This window comes from Danio rerio, chromosome 24, assembly GCF_052040795.2.
Source record: "Danio rerio strain M-AB ecotype USA chromosome 24, GRCz13ab, whole genome shotgun sequence".
NCBI lineage: Eukaryota > Metazoa > Chordata > Actinopteri > Cypriniformes > Danionidae > Danio > Danio rerio.
In genome coordinates this window covers 6,749,354-6,769,097 of record NC_141044.1, presented here as the reverse complement: position 1 = coordinate 6,769,097, position 19,744 = coordinate 6,749,354, and the positions used below count along the sequence as shown (strand labels likewise).

Sequence of the window (19,744 nt, the reverse complement as noted above, 5' to 3'; positions counted from 1 at the left end):
AATAAAAAAAAATAATAATAAATCACAGGTGGTCAGTACCAGAACTCATTTATTAAAATAACTTGTACTGCCCAATGAATATATGTTAGGGGAAATATTACTATATTAAATGCATTAACATAAAAAGTGTGAATATCTATTTCACAATGCCTCTTTTGAATCTAAATATATTATCTTTCTGTTATGTTAGGACACCACACATTTATTTTAATTAATATGGTAAATAAATTAACTGTTAAATGAACGTGTTTTATTAATTGCACTAAAATACATTGTCTATATTCTCTGAGAATATATATATATATATATATATACATATATATATATATATATATATATATATATATATATATATATATATATATATATATATATATATATATAATGATGTTTGGTACATTTGTTTAAATACTTTTTTAATAAAAAAATATTCATTAAATTTCTTTTTAAAATAAAAACACACTGTCACTATCTGCTAAATAAATAATAATTAAATAAACATTGGTCTCGTAAGTAATCAATGCTGTTTTATTACAATGATATAACACACCATTTTCAAATAAATAAATAAAAAATAAAAACCAGCAAAGTGAGTCTACAGTGAATGAGATTCTGTTGTGCTGAATGTTTCTGTTCTCCAGTAATGAGCAGCATGACTTCAATTTAACATGTAACTCATGTGACTCATGTGAACGAATGAAAAACACCATTCATTGAACCAAGACTTTTAAACTACGACACATCCATAAATGTTTATGAGAAATATGTCTTATTTTAATAATCAAAACTTTCAGGACACACCCCTTTATGTTCAGTGATGTAAAGTGGGTGGAGTCACAACATCTTGTGCTCACTCGGGAAGCATCAGTTTAATACACAGATGTCCACCGACATGGCAGCTGACCAGAGAAAAGAACCTGGCGTTGTGGTAAATACAAGTTTGACATAATATTGTTTTTAAAGACTTAGGTTTTGATTGATACTGAAACGATTATGTTTGTTAATTTTGAGTTCTAAAAAATACAGTGGGTCTATTGTTTTTATTTTATTTTGTCTGACATATAGATTAAAGATGGCTGGACGGGTTACAGTTTGGAGTTGTTTAATTATCCTGAGCATTACAAGGGAGATCTGGAGTGTGTGTACATCCCTCATGGAGTCATCATGAACAGGTAAACATTCAGTTAGAATCTGTGCTAATCAAAATTAAAGTTATACAGGAAATATTATGAAAATTGATAATATTGTGTTTACTCCTATATGTTTTTATACAGTATGTCTCCTGTTTTACTTTAATGTACTACTAAAGTTAATTTCAGGTGCATGGTGGTGTTGGTGGTGGTGGGGGAGGGGTTTATATAGTGTTTGTATGCACAATTTTCAAAATACATGATGGAACTTGTAGTCATTTTCCTTCTCAATTTTCCAGTCTCAATATTACCTTCTAGGTTTCCTCTAAAATATAAGACATTTAATAGCAGAATATTGCAGAATAGCTTAAAATGAACATGACTGTAGATCATCAGATCATTTGGATATATTTTATTATAATTCAAACTGAGAATTCTGCATCAACCAAAAAGGATTAGTATTAATTTTAACTCAAAACCTGCTTTTAAATGTAACAATTAACAGGAAATTACATTGAGTTAAACTGGATATTTTAAAGAAGAAATATTGAAAGGGATATTTTAAAGAATGTTAAAAAAGCATTTTCTGTAAAGCCTAATCCAAAAAGTTGTATTTACTTGTTTCAAAATTGTTTACCGCATAGCTTGATTTTAAATGATAGTACTTTGGCACAAAACGATGTTTTTTCCAAAATAAAAAAAATACAGCGAGGGGGTAGAAATCAGGTGCCGTGCGATTTACTTCCAGAAGGAAGTTGAAATTGGGGGGCACGTAATTAGAGATGTAAAGCTCAACTTTTCGATCTAAGGTGAAAAATCTAATCTGTTGGAGACGTCCAATAGATTTACAGGTACCGAAAAAGTCCACAGAGGGGGGGGGGGGGTGGGGGGGGGGGGGGGTGATCACTAAAATGGGGAAGTCCCAGAGTAAAATGAGAAAATATGATACATTGGTGTTTTTGAAATATGGAAAAACTGTCTTTAAGCTGTTTTCATCTATTTTTATATTATTTGTTTGTCTTTTATTCATGTTTATGCAAAGAACTTTGAATTGCCAGTGTGCATGAAATGTGCTATATAAATAAATTAGCTTTGTCTAGTCTTAAATGACTGTAAAAGTGACGTATGAGCATTAGAAAGTATGTTAATATGATGATTTGTTAAACAAATTGAGAAAGATTTGTTAGTAATATTAATGTTTAAAATGTGTACTTTCTTATTTATGAGTAAAAAGTTTTTCCACAGCATCAATCAATATTGATAAATGTTGTTAAATATATGTGTGTTCCTTTCGATTGGAGTACATAACTATTTTAAAAAATGCTGTACCGGTGTCTGTTTTTTTCAATCTGTTTGTCTGCTTGTTTTATATCTCGTGCTTTCTGAGCTCAACAGTCACATTCCCTACACATTTGGGTTAATCTACAACCTTGCACATTAACTTCATGTGACCCTTAAATCTAATTTCTGAAATCACATGATCACCTCCTCAGTTCACCGCATTCTGATCCGATGTGATTTGTAGGATCGAGTGTCTGGCCAGAGACATCCTTGAGGACATCGGACATCATGACATGATGGTTCTGTGTGTCCTGAAGGGTGGATACAAGTTCTGTTCGGACCTGGTGGAGTCCATCAAAGCTCAGAGCCGCAGCACCAACAGCAGGCTGACCACCAGGGTGGAGTTCATCCGCTTCAAGAGCTATCTGGTGAGGAGACAAAAAATAAATCAATAATTATTTCAGGGAGGCATGGTGGCGCAGTGGGTAGCGCTGTCGCCTCACAGCAAAAAGGTCACTAGTTCTACCCTCGGCTGAATCAGTTGGCATTTTTGTGTAGAGTTGGTATGTTCTTCCCTGTGTTGCTCCTGTTTCCCCCACAAGTCAAAAGACATGCCCCATAGAAGAATTATAAGTGTGCATGGATGTTTCCCAGTACTGGGTTGCAGCTGGATGGGCAATCGCTATGTAAAACATTTGCTGGATAAGTTAGCAGTTCATTCCAGCTGTGGCGACCCCTGATGAATAAAGGGACTAAGCTGAAGGAAAATGAATACTGTATACAACAGCTATAATGTAAACAAATTGCCCATTACTGTACGTTTTCTACACTAGTTTACTACTATAAGTATACTACAGTATTTATTACAGTTTATGAGTTCACTATGGTTAATATTACAGTATGCTGTAGCATTCACGTGCTGTAAATAATATGTAGCCTACAGTAATACATTTTACTATAGTGTCGTTCAGAAAACTATAGTTACTACTGTATATAATTATTTATCTTATTGTGTGACAATTTTTGCAGGTAAATGAGTTTATTTAAGATATTAAGTGTTTTAAAAGAAATTGACGCAAGTGTTAATGAATGGGTTGCCTTCATTGGCTATGATCAGCAGGGGGCGCTTTAATGCTGTGTAATTTTGCACATTTGCCCGAAGCAGTTGTTGGACTACTTGGATGTTGGAATACTTGAAACTTGAATTATTAGATAGGATACACAATTAACAAAGACATTTTAACAACACATTCTTTATTCACTGTCGATTCTGTCAAGATGAGTTTGTTTACCTTTATGGTTTAACAAAATGGCCATAAAAAGTAGCATGTACGTCAGGTAACACTACAGTTAATTGTTTCATTCTACAACATCGTCAGTTTCAAAGAATGTATTTATCTTCACCTGACATAGGATTAATACTGGTTCATAATTCTAGTTTTACTCTTTAAGGATAGAATATATATATTTCACACTAGCTATATCTGGAGAATATAATAGGCCTAAATGGCTTTGTGTTGTGACTGTAGAGTTTGTTATTAATTAAAGATCATACAATACACTATCATATAATCTACTCTCAGTACACATTCAGTTTCACTCTTATATGAAGAGTTCAGATGCAAAAACCTCTAAGTGCCATCTGAAATTTTCTCCTAAAATAAGCATTTTTCTCATACTATTGATTAAGTATTTTCACTTTTATGGCAAATGATGTTATTTTCATTGCTTTTAACATGAAATAACTGAACATGAACTTAAGAGGCCCCAAAAAATACTTATTCTAGGAGAAAATTCCAGATGAGGTTAGAGGTTTTTGCATCTGAACTGTTCGTATGTTGAAAGTAAGGGAGAGTGGGGGTAGTTGAGCCCCTTTTAGCTATTAACTTAACTTCAGGATGTTTCCTTTTAATTGTAATGATGATAATGCATTTTGGACAAACTGTTTTAAAGATTTGACATAGTGGTCATGCCACTCAATTTGCCCCAGGTTAAATTTACCCCAGGTAAATTGATCAGAGCCAGTGGGTAAACTGACCAGCCTTGGGGTGAGCTGACCATCTCACTGAACATTATATATATATATATATATATATATATATATATATATATATATATATATATATATATATATATATATATATATATATATATATATATATATATATATATATATAGCAAATTAAGTACATAATTCATTATTATTATTAATTAATTATTAATCATTTAATTATATTTTTTTCTTTTAAACTGATATGCATTTTAGTTAAAAGACTAAGTCTGGTTTAAAAATTAGACACTATTATTTCAAAACATTTTACATTTAAAGATGCTGTTCAAAATACAAGACAATGTGTTGAGGCAGTTTGTGTTTGTGATTATTTTACACATTAAAAAATACTAACATTCTAATTTAAAGTCTTTGTAAAGTCAGTGAATATCCATAAATACTTTATTTGTAGACTTGGTTGTTTTGATTAATTGGTTCAAAATGGCTGATTAACTATGAAATTTTTGAAGTACTATGTATTAATATTAACTGCTGCTTCTCGAGAATGATTTGTGTACATTATTGATGTACAGTACACTCACTGGCCACTTTATTAGCTACACCTGTCCAACTGCTCGTTAACACAAATGTTTAATTAGTCAATCACATGGCAGCAACTCAAAGCACTTAGGCATGTAGACATGGTCAAGACGATCCGCTGCAGTTCAAGATCCGCTGCAGATCCGAGCATCAGAACAAGAAAGTTGATTTAAGTAACTTTCAATGTGGCATGGTTGTTGGTGCCAGAGTGGCTGGGTATTTCAGAAACTGTTGATCTATCGGGATTTTCATGCAAAACAATCTCTATGCTTACCACCCCGAAAAAAATAAAATATCCCGTTAGTGGCAGTTCTGTGGTCGCAAATGCCTTGTTGATGCCAGAGGTCAACGGCCAGACAGGTTCGAGCTTATGGAAAGGCAACAGTAACTCAAATAACTACTCGTTACAATCAAGGTATGCAGAGCTTTCTGCTGCAACATTCAGATGGTAGGGGCAAAATTTGGCATCAGTAACATGAAAGCATGGATCCATCCTGCCTTGTATGAACGGTTCAGGCTGCTGGTGGTGGTGTAATGGTGTAAGGAGTATTTTCAATGAGTCAACTGTACTCGAATGGCCTTCACAGTCACCAGATCTCAAATCAATAGAGCACCTATGGGATGTGGTGGAACGTGAGATTCACTTCATGGATAGGCTGCCGACAAATCTGCTGCAACTGCGTGATGCTATCATGTCAATATGGTGCAAAATCTCTGAGGAATATTTCCAGTACCTTGTTGAATCTATGCCATAAAGGATTAAGGCAGTTTTGGAGGCAAAATGGGGTCCAACCTGGTACTAGTAGGTGTACCTAATAAAGTGGCCGGTATGTGTATGTGCAGTGTATGTTAATTATGCAAATAAATGCAAGCCTGCATCTATTTTTGAGATATATTTCTGTATATAAACTAATATGAATTATATATAATTATAAATAAACATTGAGTATTGTATGTTATATGTGTTTATTTATATACTACTTTAATCTACCAATATAATGCGCTCCATTAGTACTCTATGTTGTTTATGCTTTACTTAAACACACAGCGAGAATCCACTAAGAAAACAATAAAAGTCAAGCTGAATGTCATGGATGGCTGAGTCTTCATAGTTGGTTGTTCTGCTGAATCTTATGGGCCCCTGAGGAGCCTCGAGTTCATCATCCACCAGCTCTATATTACTGAACTGACCCAGAATGTTCATCTCCAGCACAGAAGAGCCACTTCACCCCTTCACAGATGATCAACTTGACCCTGAGCAGAAAAAATGACCCAATTATCTCACAGACAAACGCAGCTTCTGTTGGGTGTACAGCAGCGGATTGTTTGACTGTATGATCATATGTGCTGACAGGGACCACAGCAGGAGCCTTTTTCAACATCTGCCTCCGGGTTTTTCACTCTTTTACAGAATGACCAGTCCACTGAAGATCTGCATATCATCGGGCCAGATGACCTCTCCATGCTGAAAGGGAAGGTCTTGTACCTGATTTTTTTAAAAATTATTACTCATAAGAATGTATTTGTATGTATAATTAGTGGCCTATTCACATCCAGGATGATAGTGAATCATATATGCCCATATATATATATATATATATATATATATATATATATATATATATATATATATATATATATATATATATATATATATATATATATTATATATATATATATATATAAAATAAAAAAGGAAAAAAAATACTATTTATTATTTATTATTATTATTAATACTAATAATAATCTCTTTTTATTTATATATATATATGTATGTATGTATGTGTATATATATATATATATATATATATATATATATATATATATATATATATATATATATATATATATATATATACTTTTTTTTTTATTAATAACAGCACAATATTTCCCTCTGTGCAGGTAAAGTTTGGGTGTCATCTTGGATAGCACACACTCATTTGAAGGTCACATTAATAATATTACACGTACTGCATATTTCCACCTGCGTAATATCACTCGTCTCCACCCTTCTCTCACAACCAATAACACAGCAATTCTTTTGCACGCATAAGTTACTTCACGTCTTGACTACTGTAATGCACTTCTTTCTGGACTTCCAAACTTATTCGTAAACTCCAACTGGTTAAGAACCATGCAGCTCGTGTCATCTCTAGGACCCCATCTCACGAGCATGTCACACCACTCCTCCATCAGCTTCACTAGTTTCCAGTAAAGTATCGTATTGATTTTAAAATATTACTTCTAACTTTCAAGGCACTTCATAATTTTGCTCCTCAATATCTCACCGAACTTCTCCATATCTACACCCCTTCTCGTACGCTTAGATCAGCCAACAACTCCACCCTGGTACCACCTCGCTCTCGACTGAGCACAATGGGAGACAGATCCTTTAGCTCTATAGCTCCTCGGCTATGAAACTCGCTTCCCCTAGATCTAAGGAGCAGTGATAGTCTTCACACATTTAAATCCCGTCTAAAGACCCAGCTTTTTAAGCAGGCTTTTCTTTAACGTTTTTTTGTTATGCTTTTTATCATGTACTTTTATATTCGCTATTGTGTTTTAACCTGTTTGGTCAATGATTGTTTTAGTAATGTTCAATTTGTTTTAGCTTGGCTGTTGATGCTTATTGTAAAGCGACCTCTGTGTGTCTTGAAAGGTGCCATTTACAAATAAAATGAAAAAATAAATAAATAAATATATTTATTTATTGGATATTTTATTGGATTTTTATTTATATTTATTTATTTATATTTATTTTTTGGAATTTTTGAAAATTTGCAGAAAAACAAGAAAACCCACAAAGATTTGGAGAAGCCATTTAAATTTGCTTAACAAATAAATGTACTTGAATATTTGTCCTTGGTCGATCTCATGCACACATCATTTTAGCATACAGTGTTGTGCATGCAAAATATTTAAATGAACTTTTTGAACGTTTGTCTTATAAACTATTTACAGTTTTATTAATATCAGACATGTTTTAATCAAAGTAGGTTTGGTAATAGTATTCTGATGATAACTTGTTGTTTATGCTGTTTTTTTGTGAGTGTTTTAAGAGTGATGCCTTCTCTAAAGTCTAATACGTTCTCTGTTTCCCCCCTGACATGCCACACAGAACGTCTTGATTGTGGAGGTAAGACATTGTTCATTTATTGTTATCACAAACAAAGGAAAAGAAAATATATTTAAAAGATCATAAAGACGTAACAAGACTGCAAAATTGAACTCAAATATACAAATGCAAGAGAGAAATAAACAAAGTTGGTTGTGGACAGGGTAGTCTGGGATTTGTCTGGAAAACAATAGAGGAGAAAGGTATTTTCCTTTCCGATCAGATTTCACATCAGACATTTTCCAGTTTGAAATCACCCATGCAGATCATTCCCTGTGCTGCGCTGCATTGAATAACAGCGCTGCTGATCCGTTTTTCCATAACTTTGGGTTTTGTTAAATGTTATTAAACTCTCATATGAAGTCGTATGACCATTTTTGGTATTTGCTCTGTGGTTCATAACACTGTATTAAAATGTACCACTTAAATGGCATATTATGCTTGATATACATTTTAAACATTTAAAGCTGCTAAAATACATTGCAATAAGCTGAGTGAAAATTGAAAAAACAAAGCTTTTTCTGCAATTAGCAATAAAAATGTATTATAAACAGTGAAATCTTAAAATGTTTTGTTTAGCATAAATGTGCTATGGAATCAAGCATTCAAAGCTTGAGGTTAGGTTTTTTTTAAATTAATTGATCAATAAAAAAATAGATTTTAATTAATTTAATAATTAATGAATTGATTAATTAGTTTAATTATTTATTAAGTTTGTACATTTATTATATAAGAATTGAACACCTTTATTATTTACAGGTACATTACATTGACTATTTATTATTATATTAATGGAAGATGAGACTCTGTTTGGTTTAATGAAAATGAAAATTTCTTCCAAAACACACTCATAACTAACTAAGAGAATAGGGACAACCCTATTAGACTATGTGCTTGGTCCGTCAAAAGTTTTATTGGTTAATTATTAATTTGATAAATATAAATTTGATAATGAATTTATTGATTAATTTGTTTAATTATTTATTACATTTGTACATTAATTATTTAAGATTTGAACACCTTTATTATTTACAGATACATTACATTGACCATTTATTATTATATTATTTTTGACCATTATTGCTTAAAATAAATACTCTTCTTTTTCAAGTAATGTTTTTTTGAGGATGAGAAACCCTTGTTGCTCATTACACACACAAGGATGTGCAGCAGCACACAAACATCTTTAAATATAAAAAAAAATTATAAATGTTAAAATGTAAAAGATTATTATTGTCTACATAAATATAAAAATATCTACATGTCATAACGGATACATTTAATCAAAAAGTTAGCCCACCTACATATTTGCAATAATGACAAATGGTATTTGGTAATAATTTGACCAATCGTGCCATATCTGTGTCAAATCTATTTCCAATCGTATCAGTGTCAAATCCATTTCCTTGCAAGTGAAGTGTTCAGTTTTTCCGCTAACAATGTCAGCCATGTAAACCGAATGTGTCATGGCATAATCGTAACTTGCTCATTGACCATTTTCACGCTAATGCCATTTAAAGACGCATATTTTTCTCTCTGTTTTGGCCTTCTGTCCACACCATGATGGTGTTCAAAGGAAATGAAAATGTATCTATTTGAATCCAAAATGGATACATTTGAAAACGCTGTTTTTAATTTGGACTGTGAAAATGGAGGCTTTCAAAAACGATGACGCATTTTAGTCATGTTACGCAGTCATGTGACCAATTCAGTTAACATAGTGGACGACATTGTAAAACAGATGTTTTGGATGCTGTCACTTCTGACAGCTTTATTAAAAATAAATAAGAGTTTGTACATGCTCCATATGTCTTCAAAGGACATGGGATGTTTACTAAGAGATGTTTTTCAGCGACGGAAGCAGACGACACTTGTGACATTTTGGCGCAACGTTTTCAAGTAGTAAACATCCGGCGGGTATGATGCAGACAACAGTGTCTTACACCTGTGCGCATGCGCCATACTGAACTAAAACGTTTTCAGTTGTTTTAGTGTGGATAAAGGAAATAATTGAAAGCAATACTGTAGATATGGAGCGTTTTTAGACGCCGTTTTTGATTTTATCTGGATTAATGTACACATAGCCTTAAAGGGAATAGGAGATGAGCTTCTATTTGGTTCAATGAAAATGAAAATTTCCTCTAAAACACACCTATAACTCATTAAGAGAATAAGGACAACCCTACTAGACCATGCGCTTGGTGCGTCAACAGTTTTTCCCCTCTTTAAAATTGCAAAAGCGCCCACACTCACTCCTGGAGGGCTGCTGTCCTGCGTAGTTTACTGTAGCTCCATCTTCCTTCAACACACCTGTCTATCAGTTTCTAGTATATCTAGAAAGAGCTTGATTAGCTGGTTCAAGTGTGTCTAATTGGGGTTGGAACTAAACTTCGCAGGACACCGGCTCTCCAAGATCGAGTTTGGGCACCTCTGTCCTAAGTGCACTTGCGACTTGATCCTTAGACCATTCACTTACATCATTAAAACAGAGCCCTATATCTCCATTCCAGTGTAATCCTATACATCAATGCATTCATTTTCTGCAGGCGATAGTGGACACAGGAAAGACCATGAGAGCCCTTTTGCAGCACGTGGAGACTTTCCAACCCAAGATGGTTAAAGTAGCAGGGTGAGATGAGAGAGAGAATTACATTAAGAGGATGCATGAGCTGAAATCAAATCATGCTGTCTGAGAGTGGCAGATCTTGACATTTCCATCATTCTGATCTAATAGAGGTTGAGGGTGTTTGGTTAGTAGTGTTAATGTGTCTCCTCGCTCAGGCTCCTGGTGAAGAGGGTTCCTCACGGCGCGGCAGAGCTTCCAGACTGTGAGTAAATCAAGGGTGCTCAAATGCTACTTCCGCCCTGCACAAATGGGCCGTGATGAATCAGAATATCACACGGCGGATGGAGTGATTATCTTTATATAGCTGTGATCACGTGATCTGGTTATTTGTGTTTCTCTGCAGATGTTGGATTTGTCATTCCTAATCGCTTTGTGGTGGGTTATGCTCTGGACTACAATGAATACTTCAGGGACCTCAATGTAAGATGATTTCCATTTTTTTTTTACTATTTTGCTTTAGTTGTATTAAGCTTATATACTTTTAACTCTATAAGCTTTCAAATAAGTCATTAGGATGGAATAAAGGCACAATATTTCTTTGGTCACAATATCATGGCAAAAATCTATTCATCTATCCATCCGCTCAGCCAGTCTCCACAAACTTTTGAATCAGTTCTGGTTCCTGACAGTTTTTCCATTTTGTTTTGTTTTATTCATTCATTTGTTTTCCTTCGGCTTAGTCCCTTTATTCATCATGGGTCGCCCCAGCGAAATGAACCGCAAACTTATCCAACACATGTTTTAAGCCTGGTTTATACTTCTGCGTCAAGTGACCGGCGTAACCTACGGCGCATGCAACGCGTGTAGCTTTGCATTTATACTTCTGCGCGCTGTCTCTGTTGGTCTGCATTAACACTTCTGAAACGCTAGTTGGCAGAGAGGTGTAAATGTTCCTCTGTGTCGAGTTTCTTCGCTGCTGTTTTGCTTTTTCTGAACACTTCCGGGATGTACAAGTGGCTCAAACTCGCTCATTTTGTGGCAGGAACCGGCGGACGTGCAACAACTTTAACTATGAGGTAAACACAAAACAAAACCTTCCATCCAGAGCTCCTTCACGGGACTCCACACTTGTAAACAATCGCTCCATCAGGCTCGCACCATTCACGTGGCTCTCGGTCCCGCCCAGACTCGTCATCGCTACCAAGCCGACCAATCACAGAGCTTGTGTTACGCGTCGTTGTGACGTATAGTTACATTTTCTGAGAGGTGCACGTCAGCGACGCCGACGGCCACGGCGAAGGGCTATGCGAAAGTAATGCAGAAGTATAAATCAGCCTTTACACAGCAAATGGCCAACCAGCTGCAGCCCAGTGCTAGGAAACATCCATACACACTCAATGCCAACTGACCCAGCTGGGGCTCGAAACAGCCACTATTTGAGGCGCCACTGAGCCTTATTTTATTTTATTACCAAAACATTGCATTTGTTACATAATATTCAGCAAGTATTAATAGTGTGTTGGATTGTGTTTTTACTTTTTATACAATAATAGCGTTACTTTTTTCCTTAGCACCTTTCACTTAATAATAAAAATAAAAATATACTTCTAAAAAAATTAAGAAATGGGTTTTAATATCGTAAATAGTACAGTAATAGTAAACAAATAAAGCACAATACAATAAAGAGTTAAATGTGAATGTGTTTCTGACAGTCTTAAAAACAAAGGAATCATGAAAATATGCACATTTGCATTTTTTATTTAGTTTTTTATATATCATTGATGATTTTATTATATTTTTTATTGATTTTGTTTAGTCTTACTCTCCATTGTAACAATGGCTGTGTTTGGGACAAGGTTATAATAGTTTAGCATTTTTAAATTAATATATATATATTTTTATTATTATTATATATACACTACCTGACTAAAGTCTTATCGTTAATCCCAATTGTTAGAGCAACACATAATAACTTAGGTTAGTTGATCATTTCAAATAAATCATCTGTTGAACTGCATCCCAATCATCACAAATACTGCAGAAGACCTATTGGAACCCGCATGCACCCAAGATTCTCACAGAAAAAGTTTGGTGAAGGAAAAATCATAATTTGGGGCTACATTCAGTATGGGGGTGTGCGAAAGATCTGCAGAGTGGATGACAACATCAACAGCCTGAGGTATCAAGTCATCTGTGCTGCCCAAATACATTACAAACCACAGGAGAGAGCAAATTCTTCAGCAGAATAGCGCTCATTCACACACTTCAGCCTCCACATCAAAGTTTCTGAAAGCAAAGAAGGTCAAGGTGCTCCAGGATTGGCCAGCCCAGTCATCAGACATGAACATGATTAAGGATGTTTGGAGTAAGATGAAGGAGGCATTGTTGATGAATCCAAAGAATCTTGATGAACTCTGGGAGTCCTTCAGGAACACTTTCTTTGCCATTCCAGATGACTTTATTAATAAGTTATGTAAGTCATTGCAGAGATGTATGAATGCAGTCCTCCAAGCTCATGGGAGTCATTCACAATATTAATTCTTTTTTTCCACAGCAGCATGACTTTATATTCTATGCTGAACATTATTTCTGTTAAGTGACAAGACTTGTGTCTGAGCAAAGTCAGACCTTACTGTTCTAATTAAATCATTAAAAATCAAGGCATGATCATATTTTATTTTGTTAAAATAAGTGTAATCTAGAGGCCTTTGCCTTTCATTTAAGCCACTTCTGATACCAAATGATCAACTAGAAGTCAAGTTATTATTTGTTGTTCCTAAATCTTAGATAGGCGACAAGACTTATATATACACTCACAAGCCACTTTATTAGGTACACCTGTCTAACTGCTTGTTAATGCAAATTTCTAATCAGCCAATCACATGGCAGCAACTCAATGCATTTAGGCATGTTGACATGGTCAAGACAATCTGCTGCAGTTCAAACTGTCGGCCTCAGAACGGGGAAGAAAGGTGATTTAAGTGACTTTGAGTGTGTCATGGTTGATGGCGCCAGACGGGCTTGTCTGAATATCTCAGAAACTGCTAATCTACTGGGATTTTCACACACAACCATCTCTAAGGTTTACAGAGAATGTAAAATAAAGAGATAGCAACTGCGTGATGCTACCATGTCAATATTGACCAAAATGTATGAGGAATGCTATGCCACGAAGTATTAAGGCAGTTTTAAGGCAAAAGGGGGTCCAATCCGGTACTAGTAATGTGTACCCTATAAAGTGACCAGTGAGTGTATATATATACATACGTTTCAAATGGAGTTTGACTGGCTATGTTTGTGGGACATCAAAACACAGCACAACAAACTGAAATCATAACCAGTAACTAAAAACTGTAAATGCTATAAAGCTGCATTAAAAAAAGCCTCTCCACCTCAAAGCTCATCCAACAGCATTATATAAGAGATGAATCTCAGTCATCTGAACCTTCAGCATGAATGTCATTGCGTTGAGCAGCACTTGGTGAACATCCAAATGAAATCTGGCATGCAGAACAGCATTCGTCTTTCCTAGAAAACTCTAATCATCCTCACCCATCACGTGTACAATCCTCTCCTTAAGCTGTAAATGTGATGGAAAACATCTCTCGGTCAGAAGCAGAAGCAAACATTTCTGCCGCGTTATTTTTACAGTCTTATTTTCTGCTTTATTTATCACTTGACTCATGTGAGCGATGTGTTCCCCTTCACAGCACATCTGCGTCATCAGTGAGACGGGGAAGCAGAAATATAAAGTGTGACGATGCTCCCTTCAAGAGGAATGGACATTTATATTACCGTAACAGATGAAAAGCTCGCTCTGACACAAGATTACTGTGTTCTCCAATCAGAGATCTGATATCTGTAACTGACATGCTCAATTGTCGTTTAAATATTATATAATTTGTTTTGCATGTATTGGGTGAAGTCACATCGCAATACTAAAAACATGATATGATGTGGAAAACAGACTTTCTCTGATTGGTTTTAAATGCTGTATTCGTGTAAGAGCCCAGCTGTTCATTTGGGAACGAATGAATTTTTTTGAGAGACCATCTATGCACTGAAGACATCGTTTCCATTCCAAAGCTTACATCAGTCACTTACTGTATGAATCCATCCATGCGAAGACATGAATGCATATAATCGTGCAAACTTGACTGTTGGTGGTTTTCCCTGTTGGGAAGAGGTAAAATGTGTCATTTTTACTGTTGATCATCAGTTGGCAGCATTAATCCTTTACATAGGCCTTTTTATGTAGTTCTATAGAGTAAAACGGCAGATTATAGTGTGTGTGTGTGTGTGTGCATTAATACACTCACTATGTTCTGAGAGCTGAGCTGCTTATTTGGATTTTCTCAGGCCCCCTTTACATTATTACGTTTTAGTTTTAAAACACATACGTTTCGCTATGGTTATGTCTTCCGTTCACACTACCCCAGAGTTTTCGAGCCCTGATAATGGAGTGTTTTGAAAACGAAGAGGTCATTTGGTTTTAAAACGCTGCTGCTTTGTGTCAGTGTGGATTGGGGAAAGCGGAGACATCTAAAAACAGAGATGTGGCTGCAGACATTCACATCTGATTGGAGCTTTTTCTTAATGTCAACCATTCATTCATCCATTCATCAATTCACCAACCCTCCCATTGATTCATTTATCCATTTAGTCATCTTACCACCAATCCATACACCCAAGCAATCACACACCCATCCTACCACCATACAATCCATGCAAACAACCAACCAATCCTACCGCCTGTCCAACCATCCATCCTACCATCCATTTACTGTACCAATCCTACTATCTATCCATCTACTCACACATCCTACTGTCAATCCATTGTCAATCCACAACATAAAACAGTTGTTTTATAGTATTGCCATCAAGACTGGGCACAGATTTGATGCTGTAGTGGAAATGCACTATAATGGTACAACGGGATCCATCCATCCTACCATCCATCCATCAATTAACCAATCCTATCATCTATTCATTTATCCATTTAGTCATCCTACCTCCAATCCATACACCAACCCACGCACCCATCCTACTGCCAATCTAACCCTCCATGCATTCATCCATTCACCAATTCTACCATCTATCCATCCAACCACCCTACCCCCAATTCAATCATGCATCCTACCATCCATCCACCAATTCAATAATCCTATCATCTATTAATTCATCAATTTAGTCATCCTACCACCAATCCATACAACCACCTACTAACCCACCCACCCATCCTACCTCCAATCCATACACCCACCCACCCACCCATCCTACCACCAATCCATACAAACAACCAACCCACCCATTTTACTACCTGTCCAACCATATATCCTACCATCCATGTGCTAATCCTACCATCTATTTATTTATCCATTTAGTCATTACCATCATTCCATACACCCACCCACCCATCCTACTACCATTACATACACCCACCCACCCAGCCATCCTACCTCCAATCCATACACCCACCCACCCAGCCATCCTACCTCCAATCCATACACCCACCCACCCAGCCATCCTACCTCCAATCCATACACCCACCCACCCAGCCATCCTACCTCCAATCCATACACCCACCCACCCACCCATCCTACCTCCAATCCATACACCCACCCACCCACCCATCCTACCTCCAATCCATACACCCACCCACCCACCCATCCTACCTCCAATCCATACACCCACCCACCCACCCATCCTACCTCCAATCCATACACTCACCCACCCATCCTACTACCAATCCATACAAACAACCAACCCACCCATTTTACTACCTGTCCAACCATATATCCTACCATCCATGTGCTAATCCTACCATCTATTTATTTATCCATTTAGTCATTACCATCAATCCATACACCCACCCACCCATCCTACTACCATTCCATACACCCACCCACCAACCTATCCTACAACCAAGCCATACAAAAAACCAACCAACCCATTCTACTAACTGTCCAACCATCCATCCTACCATCCATGTACCACTCCTACCATCTATTCAGTTATACAGTTAGTCATCCTACAACCAATCCATACACCCATGCACCCACCCACCCATGCTACCACCAATCCATACACCCACCCATCCTACTTCCAATCCATACAAACAAACAACCAACCAACCCATCCTACAACTTGTCCAACCATCCATCCAACCATTGAATTACCAATCCTACCATCTATTCACCCATCCTACTGTCAATCCAGCTATTCATCCATCCTCCTATTCGACCACCCACCTATCCATCCATCTAATAACCAATCCTATCATCTATCCATTCATCCACCCACTTATCCTTCGACCAATCCAACCATCCAGTCATTCATCCATCCATCCATCCTTCCCACTTGTATTCGGTTCCAGAAAGATAACACATGTATTTGCATTCAAGTAAAAGTGTGCTAAACAGAGAACATCTGAACAGCCTCGAATAAAGATGATTTATTGAAATATTTTATTGAAACTTTGGCTGGTTCCTTTTTACCAGTCTGGCCTGGGGTTTGACCTTTTTGTCAGAGTACAACCAGACAAAAATAAATGACATAAGGATTTGATTTTCTTTACAACCCTTGGTGGTTATCTAACATTTCAGACAGGCAATAGTTGTGCTGGAAATTTACTGTACTAATACAGAACTCAAAGCTGATGTTCCCTGAGAAACTCATTTCAGCTCATCTGCTTTAAATATGCTGACTTACAGGCAATCGGCTTGAAACCTCTGCCTCGTTTATTCAAGTAATAAGTAGTTTAAAAAAGCTGCTAACACCTCCAATAGTGTTAGATAACACAACTCACTACAACATATTAGCGATTGCAGTCATACTTAACACTAAATCTGAACCATTTTGCAGGATTCCATTAGTATTTCCACAAAAAAAAGAAAGACTTTTTTGTATTTTGAGAGTGATTTTTGAATCTGGTTATGATATTGTCCTGCACGGTTGGTTGAAAGTGTGGAGTGAGGGCTGTTTGTGCCTCACACCGAGCTTTCCGTGATTCAGTCTGGGCGCCAGCCGGGTACAAATGCCAACAGCCGCCATCTGCCATCAGTTACTGCACCTCATGACTGGAGAATGCAGCGCTGCACTGGAGATGCAAAACATTTCATTTCATTAAATCAGTCAGTGGGTCATAACGGCGCATTATTATTATTTGTCCTACAAAAGATTGAGAGGCTTTTTTGTGTATTTAATGACATGACGAAAATGATTTACTATTGGGTTTTCCTAAATCACATCAATACAAAACACACGGAATACAACATTTGGTAGTTTGCACAAAAACTCTGGCACGATTGAAAACCGACATTTGGCATTTGCCATGACTGATCAAAGGTTTGGCTATAGCCAGGGCCGCGTCCATAGAGGCGACCTAGGCGGCTGCCTAGGGCGGCAGTATAGAGAGGGCGGTGTCTGCGACACCTCCCTTACCATCTGCGTCCTCAGTTATGTCCGCGACACCTCCCCCGCGTCCTCAGATATATTCGCGCATAGACGATAGAATAGAGAGGGCAGCGTCAGCGTCACCTCCATCAGCACCCACGTGTCCTCAGTTAGTCCGCGCAAAGGGCGGCAGAATAAAGAGCGCAGTGTCTGCGACACCTCTCTCCCTCCTTCCCTCAGCACCCGCGCATCCTCAGTTATATCTGCGCATAGAGCGCCGGAAAAGAGGTCCGCGACACCTCACTTCATTTTCACAACCGGTCACTTTCGTTTTTACATTGGGGTTGAGGGCGGCGTGATCGTCTTCTGCCTAGAGCGGCAGTTCAGCTTGCTCCGGCCCTGGCTATAGCAGCTCGGCCATGTACTGTATAATGAACCTGTTGAGCTCCTGACGAACAGTTTTGGTAAAACCAGGTTGAGGTGCACATTTAATTCTAAAGTGAGTTGGGCAGCTGTGGCTTTATGTTTTTATGCTATGGACAATGTGAAACATGTAATGTTCTCTGATGAGTCCATCTTTAGTGTCTTTCCCACATCCAGGAGAGTTACGGTGTGGAGAAGCCCAAAGAAGACTTTTGCATGCTCAGAGATTGACAGATCAATGTGACCATGTTTTCTTTTGAGACCATTTTTAATAAAATATTAGATATGATTGTGCAAATAGTTTCCTACCATTACATTTCTTTCTCACAAGACCACATTAAAGGTTCCATGAAGAGCTTTAAAATGTGATTTATTTTACTCCAAATTTGACATAATCTCAACTGAAACATAAAGACAGGGTGGGACATAACGAACAGCCAATAGCGCTTCATTTTTATAACAGCTCTGCCAAAGAGAGTGGTTAAGATAAAGTGCATCAAATGAGAAGCGTCTTGAATGGGCCAGGACATGTCAGATACTAGAGAGCTTTTGATTGGTCAGATGATTTGGTGGGAAACTGAAGTATGAGGTGATGTCAAAAACATCATCCATTTTGGCAAAAGTGACAAACTGCAAGCTTTAAATGTTTATTTCTTTTAAATGTGTGTCAACAACGGTGATCGGCAACTGGTGTGAGTGAAACGGCATGATGGGATTTGTAGTTCGTTAGGTGCCATGCTCAGTACGGTCGCCCTATAACACTATATCACAGCAATTTGTCATTTTTTATTTAGTGGCTAATTTGCAGTAATCTGTGCAATATCATTCGTACATTTTAGTATGATGCTCATCCCCCAATGAGATGTAGGGTTAAGGCTGTCTTAATAAAAGTAACATCACGTTGCAACAACGTGTATCGCAAGCTTTGTGATTGATCGGCTTGGTAGTGGTGACAAGTGTTAAAAGAAAAGTTCTGTACAGGTATGGTTTTGATCACAGACACAGTACACCAGGATTTTGAAAAGGGTTTAACTTACATGGTGTTGTATCAAAAAAAGTTCAATCTAAAGCGAGTTTATGTTGTATCGTGTTGCTGTTCTATACAATACAAGCACACAGGCCTAAGTACAGGTGTTGTGGGCTAATGTAAGTGAAGGACCAACAGCGCTCTTACCTCCAGCTAGAGTTTCCAACGTATAGCTGCAGATTACTGAAGAAAAACACCTCTTGTTCATTTAATAAAG

General features: G+C 36.9%; 1 protein-coding gene across 1 annotated transcript; it reads left to right on the top strand.

The window, feature by feature from the left end:
* Positions 1 to 871: 871 nt before the first annotated feature.
* Positions 872 to 18,798, top strand: prtfdc1a (phosphoribosyl transferase domain containing 1a). The gene is made up of 9 exons (XM_087309098.1): positions 872 to 928; positions 1,066 to 1,172; positions 2,656 to 2,839; positions 6,413 to 6,478; positions 8,120 to 8,137; positions 10,663 to 10,745; positions 10,898 to 10,944; positions 11,086 to 11,162; positions 14,393 to 18,798. The coding sequence occupies exons 1-9, from the start codon at positions 881 to 883 to the stop codon at positions 14,438 to 14,440; spliced, it is 678 nt and encodes a 225-aa protein (XP_087165224.1). The 5' UTR covers positions 872 to 880; the 3' UTR covers positions 14,441 to 18,798.
* Positions 18,799 to 19,744: the final 946 nt, after the last annotated feature.

Coding starts and splice junctions, on each gene's coding strand:
- prtfdc1a (XM_087309098.1), top strand. CDS start 881: ATGTCCACCGACATGGCAGCTGACCAGAGAAAAGAACCTGGCGTTGTG. Junction 929..1,065: donor GAAAAGAACCTGGCGTTGTG/GTAAATACAAGT, acceptor TCTGACATATAG/ATTAAAGATGGCTGGACGGG. Junction 1,173..2,655: donor CATGGAGTCATCATGAACAG/GTAAACATTCAG, acceptor TGTGATTTGTAG/GATCGAGTGTCTGGCCAGAG.